The sequence below is a fragment of the Enoplosus armatus genome, chromosome 3, assembly GCF_043641665.1.
Source record: "Enoplosus armatus isolate fEnoArm2 chromosome 3, fEnoArm2.hap1, whole genome shotgun sequence".
Taxonomy (NCBI): domain Eukaryota; kingdom Metazoa; phylum Chordata; class Actinopteri; order Centrarchiformes; family Enoplosidae; genus Enoplosus; species Enoplosus armatus.
Window position 1 is genome coordinate 23,676,507 of NC_092182.1, and position 8,172 is coordinate 23,684,678.

An 8,172-nucleotide genomic window follows, 5' to 3' on the forward strand; every position below is an offset into this window, starting at 1 on the left:
AGAGAACCACACTAACACGTATATTAACCTTTACTTAATAGTTCCCAATTAAGTTTTTAACCTTTAGAACTAAAATAGTTCAATCAGAATATCAGCAGGTTCCAACTGACAGAGTGGTCAATGAAATCTAATCTGTTTCTATTCTGTGTGTGTTTTTAGACTCTGTCTTTTAGAGATCTTGAGTATCACATCTCAGCCAATCACAGCAGACGAGCATTCAAGGATCTTAGACATCAGGAAGTCATCAAATCCTGGCTTGGGTTCGACCTGACTGTTACCCATGGCAACAACGAGGTCAGAAACACACACACACACACACACACACACACACACACACACACACACACACACACACACACACGCACACACACTTCCTGGGTCCATGAATGGAAACACAAAAGAGAAGTTTATTACCATAATTTTTTTGATTTTGTGTCTTTGTCATTGTTTTAAATGATCTCCCCTCAGAGCTATAAGCTGGTGAACCGGCGGCTGCTGCTGGATTGGGACATTCCTGCTGTAAACGGGATCATCCACATCATTGAGGCCCCGCTGACTGCACCCCCCGCACCGGTGAGTGAAGATGTCACTTTAAAAACGTCACACGCTTGAATCAGCATGACCTCAACAGTTTAAACATCCATAAAGACACTTAGAAATCATACAAAAAGACACTTTTTATAAATTACAATCATGTTTGGATGTTTTGTTCAGTATCGAAACTAAGTCAGGTGACCATTTAACATGCAGTGCAGATTCACCAAAATGTCAGGGCTCAAGGTGTAGCTCACAGCTAATTTACTGACATTACACTTCCTGTTTACATCACCCAAAGCATGATGGGAACTGTAGTGCCAAAACGTACAAACAAATACAAATTGTGACGTGTAAGTTTAAATTCATAAATTCAAAATGTAAAGCTGTACTTACTGTTCTTGGTCTGATACTGATATGTAGCAGTTCAGTGTGTCATGTAGTTTTTCCCACTGGTATGTTCAGCATCAATTAGAAAAACCTTCAGTAGTTCCTGTTCTGACCCTCAGCAGCAACATTTTAACTATAGCAGAAAAATAATTTAATCCTGGGTAAAACCTTCTGGTTCTCTGGAGGTAAACTGAAACAAAAACTTCATCATAAATAGATTTTTCTTTTGATGTCATAAGCTTGCTAACAATGAGATGAAAATATCTGCTGTATCGTAAACTGCTGCAGTTCTGACCACAGCCACCAGGAGGCGTCGTGGCGACCGCCCCTCTCCTGTCCGCGGCGGTTCCCAATATAACGTTCTGTCTGTTGTTGCCAGGCAACAGCTACAGTTGTGGGCAGAGAGCAGATGGCTGTGTTTAGTTTCTTGGCACAGTTTTCAGAAAATGAAGATTCAATCAGCTGAGTTTCCACCCTGATAACATCACAACTCTGATTAATATTCATGACGTGGGACGCAAAAAAGATGATGAAGACGAGATCTCAAGTGATTAATCTGAAGCCTCTGGCGAAATAACAATTATTCTATTCACCCAAATGACTTATGTTCCGTGTTGAGCATGTTTCCACTCGTCCCCACCCCTTCACACACACTGACTGTGGACAGTTTAACACATTTTGATCTCAGACGTGAATCTTCTTCAGGTTTTGAATTTTAACAGTAAAGTTTTAATATATGATTTCTTCAAGTACATAAATTGTGAATTGGCGCAATGTTGAACGCACCTTAAAAGTTCTGTGTCAGGATCTCCAGTATTTGGATCGAGTAACTGGTGAAAACAAAGGTATAAAAGTCAGTAGCCGTCAGCTGTTACTACAATGTAATGATACGCATTACGCATACGCATACGCAACAGTTTGACCACATGATCACAGTGATGTTGACACATCTTTATTAAAAGATATTTATTATTATTTGGAGCACATTTCCAAGTGTGAGAGTAGAGACGACGTGGAGCCTGGAGGATTAACAAGGAACAGGCCTGAGTGCTGTTGTTTTATGGTCTCCTCCTCTGAGCGTCATCAGGTTATCAAACACAAGGTCACTGAGTTCTCAACAAAACCACCAACTGTTTACTGAACTCGCAGCCTTGAGTCAAGAAAAAACAACACAATATCAATCATCAAAAACACCTATAATCTATAAAGATCCACTTCAGATTATGATTAGTTTTATATTAAATTTTACATTAAAGCTGAAATAAGTGTTAAGCCCTAGATGAGAAAAAATGAAGACCCTCCCCTGCTCTGAGATAGCCCGGGACTCTTAATGACCGTCAGTCCATTAAACCTCCATCCTGGCCCCCCTCCTGCTCTCTGTGATCATCTATTCTGTGTTTTAATGCAGCCAAATTCACAATATAGTCATTTACATGTTTTTCGGTTTCTGTTGTTTCTGGCAACGGAGCAAATAACACAAACATAGATATGGATGTGGTCACAGCTCATAAATACCAGTTAACCAACTGCCATTGCTGCTGATCAAATCTATATTTTATGACCGCGACATCATCTGACAAAATCGACGTAAACACACGTTAATGACAGCAAATAGATGAGGGAGGGTCATGTTGGATTTTATGAGGTTGGAGGACAGTGCATGCTTGCTGCAGCAACCCTGCAGAGGAGCTACAACCAAACCACAGTGGAAAACTTGGACTTTTAAGTGCTACCACTGTAGTGCCAAGCACACACACATACAGCACCAATCAAACTGCAGTACCAACATTGTCAATAGATTCATCAAAAATGAATGCCCATTGAAGAATACTAATGGAAAATATATACAATTTATTCTTAAAATAAGTACACAAGTCAAAACAAACGTCAAGGAGATAGTTATGATTTATTAGCAAAAGTGCATTTTTATTTCTCACAAAAACTCAAATCGTCACACTAACCTGTAAACAGTCAGACTTTGACTTACTCCGACATGTGAAGTGTTGGTGGCCATCTTTCTTTCCTCCACATCCTGTGAACAGGTTCTTCCTCCTGTGATGAAAAACAAAATGGCTGCCAGAGTCGGTCACGGACATGTGACCAGGATCAGGAGGATCAGCCCTGTTTGTCTTCTGATTGGATCTTTAACATTAATTATTCATTTTAATTAGTTGAATTACAAATAAAGCTGGTGGTGGTGATGACCCGGCACAGAGAGTCATGTCTCCCCAGTGACAGTGCAGCAAAGTGTTGCCATGGTAATTAGAGCTGGACAGATAAAGAGTGAGTGTGTGTGTGTGTGTGTGTGAGAGAGACATCTCACTCACACACACACACTTACTCACACAGAGAGGATTAAAAGGTTTAACATGATGTCGTAATGCTCATGCGTGTGTTTGTCATACCTGTCGCCTCCAGATCTCCCATGATGCTTCCAGAGGCCACGCCCACTCAAGCGGCACAATGTCGGCCATCTTGGTGTCGCTGTTGCTGGTGTGTGTGTTGGCTGCACTCGGCTACTACGTCTTCAAACACAAGACCGACGCCTTCCGCTTCCACTACTTCAGAGTGAGACACACACACACACACACACACACACACACACACACACACACACAGTGACAGGACTGATATTGTTCCCAGTAACACTGATTGTTGACCTGCAGGTTAAAACTGAACTGAATTTGTTTTTTTAATTTGACATTTTTCAATAGAATCATTAATGAATTAATTAAAGTTGCAGGGAATTTTAGTTGCAATCCTTTTATATCTAAAAGTATGAAAACATGTTTTTGAAGATACAGAAAAATCACCGTTGACTGTTAAGATTTTTCTCGCGGAGGTCCGTCAGGCCGGTAAAGGCATTTCAATTAGATGCAAATACAATAAGGACAACCTGGGAAATAAAGCCATGTGGCACAGGTTACCATGGCAACATGCAAACATTGTGTAAAAAAGGTAACAAAGGAATCTCACAGAGTCTGACAGAGATTAGCTCCCATAACAAACCAGAAGTGAAAACACTACAGAGCAACTTCAACCAAGTTCAACCCAACGAGAGAACAAATGAAACGTTTGTAGTAAGCTGGTGAATACGCGTACACATGCAGCAGGTCTGTAATCAGATTTCCTCCGAACACTTTTGGAAGCAGGGGTTTCTTATTTTCAAGGGTTCAAGGATTTGTTAAACACGAGGTTGTATCTGAACTGTCTGTGGTCTGTTTGTGAGGAAGTCCAATATCCAGTTGCAGAGCACGGTATCGAGCCCAGAGTGCTAAAGTTTGCCAACCAGTTTCAGGGGGGAGATCGTGTCGAATGCTGATCTAAAATCAACAAACAGCATTCTGATGTAGATGTTGTTATTTAAGATGTGTGAGGGCAGTGGAGATGGCATGGTGAGGGTCCAGGCTGGCTGAGGCTGTCTTGAAGCAGGCGGGAACAATTTCCTGTCACAGGTCCTGAGATGTTAAAAATCGACTAGCTGATAGGCACATGCTCTTAGTACACGGCCAGGGACGTTATGAGGCCCAGCAGCTTTCCTCATATTCACTCTCAGCAGGGTTCTTCTCACATCCGCCGTGGATACTGACGGTGTCCGGTCCTCTGGAGGCGGAGGAGACTTGACAGCTGACTCTTTGTTGAGGAGATCAAAGCGAGCATTGAAGGTGTTAAGCTCATCCGGCGGTGTGGCCTCACACGATGGGGGAGCTCCTGCTTTTGTAGCCTGTGATATTCTGGATTGCCCGTCACATGTCTTTGGTGTTGAGGTCTCTCCTGATGTCTCCGCTTTGCCCCTCCTGATGCCAGCTTTCAGTCTCACTCTGGCGGTGCTGTATACTTCCTTGTCTCCTGACCGAGGCAGCTTTTTTGGTATTAGTGTATTAGTGTTAGAAGATGCTGCATCAGACTTTTTTGGGGGGGACAGGGTGTCTGTTTCAGACAGACAGACAAAGCTGAGATTTTCCTAAGTGTCTAAATTTAATGAATACTCAAATGTTCAGTGGTGGAAACAGACCTAATACAAGGACGTATTACTTCCTCTCACATGTACTTGTAAAAAGCTGATAAAGGTTTCTATATTCCCCTTCCCCGCTTACGGAAAACTGTTTTTTAGTTTAAGAAATCAGCTTACTGTAGAAAGCAGACTGGAACCCGGATACTTAGGTGCATGTAAACCCACCGATTGAGGAACCTGATAAATCTAACCAAATTGAATAACATTTTTGTAAATTCTGTGGTAAATTACTCCATCTGATTCTCTGTTCTTAGCTTTTTTGCACCTTCTAGTTTCATTTGTTTTAGTGTCTGTTTGGCTGCAGCTTCTGTGCTGCCATCTTGGCCAGGTCTCACTTGCAAAAGAAGTCTCTGATCACAGAGGGACTTACTTGGTTAAATAGAGGTAAATTAATTAAATACAATTAGAAAGTCCTGAATATACACTGAAATGTATGTAAGTGTAGCCTGGGTTTGACCTGGACGTTAAATTGTCTTAAAACCTGAATACCACCAAATCAGTGCTTAACGGGTACTGACTCCTTTCGCATATCAGAGACTTAATCACTGCATCATGTTTCATTCAGTGATCGTACATTAAGTGTCATTCAGAGCTGAGCACCATCTGATCATTCCTGCCCATCAGACCAGGACCCCCCATTGTTATAAACACTTCACTGACCTACATGCAGACAACACAGGGGTCGACGAAGAGTCACAGAATTACAGATTGTTTTCTGAAAAGCAGGAAGTGACTCTGCAGTTTTCGGCCTTATTCAGAAAATAAACTCTGCCGGTAGTTTACTGTCCTTGGTAACAGGTGATAGTCATTCCTGCTGTTTCCTCTGTGACAGAATGAGGATGAGGACGGTGCGGCGGGTGGCAGGACGAAGCCCGCGCTGGTCTCCATCCCCAACCCTCTGTACAGCGGATCCAGAGCCTTCACCGAGCCGTTTGGGGTGAGTCGACCAATCAGAGTCTGACTGAACGTTTACATGAGTGACAGATTTGTGAATTTAAAGGCTTCTCAGACATCAACACACACAACACTGCACCACAGTTTATAATACTATGAGACGCAAATTTACGATAACGGAAACTTATCACAGCGGAAACTATTTTATCTTACGGCACGACGATTGCGAAGTAAACAGTAGAAAAACAGCTTTCACGTTACACGGTAATCTACCAGAAGTGTGTGTTCATATTTATTCAATCAGTTGACGTTGCATTGTAGCAAAAGTTGAGCCAGGTTAAACTTTTCTGGTATTTTTAACTCTCAATACTGCAGCATGGTCAATATTAACACTTTGCCTTTTCATATAACTAAGTGTAAAAGGGAGTGTGTGAATGTGAGACCTTATTTGGGCGTTGAGACACTGAGGTTCGGCAAAGTAGCACAGATTTGCTAGGCTACTTATCATAAGCGAAGAACAGTATACAAAACATCCAGATAGCAGCTTTTCATTTTTACAGTCTCCTCAATAAGGAAGTCCAGGGATTTACAAAGAGAACATTCTGTACTAAACAGACAGTAACATCGGAAGATATATTGTTGGTTTGACTAACTCAGACTGCTGAAGCCTCAAATGAACTTCAGATAAACTTAACTAAACTGGAATATATTTTTATACACAACGCGAACTGATTATGGCCCTCATCACTTCCACTGGAGGCACATTAAGAAAAGATCTCTCCCGTACTTATAGTATACTTTTGGTGTAGGTTTCTAGGTTTCATAATTTTCTCTCCTTACTACAGGACTCCAGTCAGGGGGTGGAGCCAGCAGAACCTGAAGAACCTCCAAAGATTCTGGACCTGGACCAGTAGAACCAGTTGAACCAGTAAAACTTTAGCTGTCTGTGTACATACCACAATAACCTGTTGGCTTTATCATGGTTCAGCTATTACTCAGTTCTTCTGTATCCAAATAAGAAATAAAAGTTGTCTGTTTACTCAACCCAGATGCTCTCTGGGAGAAAAACCAAATCAATGTTTTTCATTAGCAATGGATCAAATGATTAAGTTTAACAGCAGAGTTTAATAGCAGACAGACACAGTCAGAGGGTCAGGGTTGCTCACTAGCTGGTGAAGAAAGTGGAACATTCAACAGCTAAAGAGCCAGATATTTCCCTCTGGAGCTGGTGGAGACCAAACCAAAGCTAAAAGGAGAGGAGGAGGAAGTGGCTCGTTGTTTGCAAACATATTAACCACAGCTATTTTCTGCTTTTATTTTAATTTAAAAAAGTTACCAGTGTTAAGGGATTTTTGACCACTAGTGGGCAGAAAATCTCTAAAACAAACTTTTATGGCTAAAACAAACTTATGGCTAACATGTTAGCAAACATCCAAATGACACAGAGCAATATTATCATCAAATTCCAGTCATGCTTGTGTCCACCTGATGAATATAAGACCAATATTAACTCTCCTTTTAGCTCTGGTTTGGTCTCCACCAACTACTGAAGAATATCTGACTCTGTAGCTGCTAGGTGTTCACTTTCGTTACCAGCTATGTCGCTAATTTTGTCTGTCTGTCGTTTGATGCTGAGCACGTAGTGTGCGGTTAGCTTATGCCGCTGCCCAACGTTTTATGCAAGCCAGGTTTTGTCAGTCCAGGGAGCCAAAACAAAGCTGTGTAAAGGCGCAGAGTTGGTTATTAATTCAAAGCCAACAAAGCTGAGTCTTTTAAAAAATGCAACTACGTATTTATGATCTGTTTTTAAGGATGTACATCTTCAGTGGGAACGAACTTGATGGGAAGAATGCCAGCCATATCTTTGAAACTGGCTAAACACCAAACACAAAGAACTGCCACACTGGAGCAGCTGCATTTCCTCAAGCAACCAAAATGTCCACCATCATTTAATCCGAACCTCTGAGAAGACATTAAACTTTATCCGTCTGCTGCTGTTTTGTCATTAATCATTGATGGTGTTGTATGTCAACAGAGAGGCAGAAAACAGTTTAACGACATTAGAGACGGTGTGGAGGAAATCACTGCAGCCTCGTCTGACACTGGTGATGCCACCGACCTCAGAATCAGAAATACTTTATTGATCCCCGGGGGGAAATTGTCCAGTACCGGTGCTCCCATTCAAGAGTAGAAAGCAGAATAAATTTAGAAATAAAAGTATGTACAAAATATAAAAATAAGAAATATAAAATAAAAACGTACACATTTACAATATTTAAGTGAAAAATAAAAGTAAAAATATATACAACAGCAATGCATATGTTTGTCTATATATATAT

At 41.2% G+C, this 8,172-nt stretch overlaps 1 protein-coding gene across 1 annotated transcript in view; it reads left to right on the forward strand.

The window, feature by feature from the left end:
* Positions 1–6,906, forward strand: part of stab1 (stabilin 1) — a 64,664-nt gene extending 57,758 nt beyond the window's left edge. The window contains exons 66-70 of the mRNA XM_070901897.1: positions 160–294; positions 469–573; positions 3,343–3,492; positions 5,772–5,876; positions 6,679–6,906. Coding sequence (XP_070757998.1) covers positions 160–294; positions 469–573; positions 3,343–3,492; positions 5,772–5,876; positions 6,679–6,747 — 564 coding nt within the window. The 3' untranslated portion in view covers positions 6,748–6,906. The remainder of the gene's footprint in view (positions 1–159; positions 295–468; positions 574–3,342; positions 3,493–5,771; positions 5,877–6,678) is intronic.
* The last annotated feature ends 1,266 nt before the right edge of the window (positions 6,907–8,172 follow it).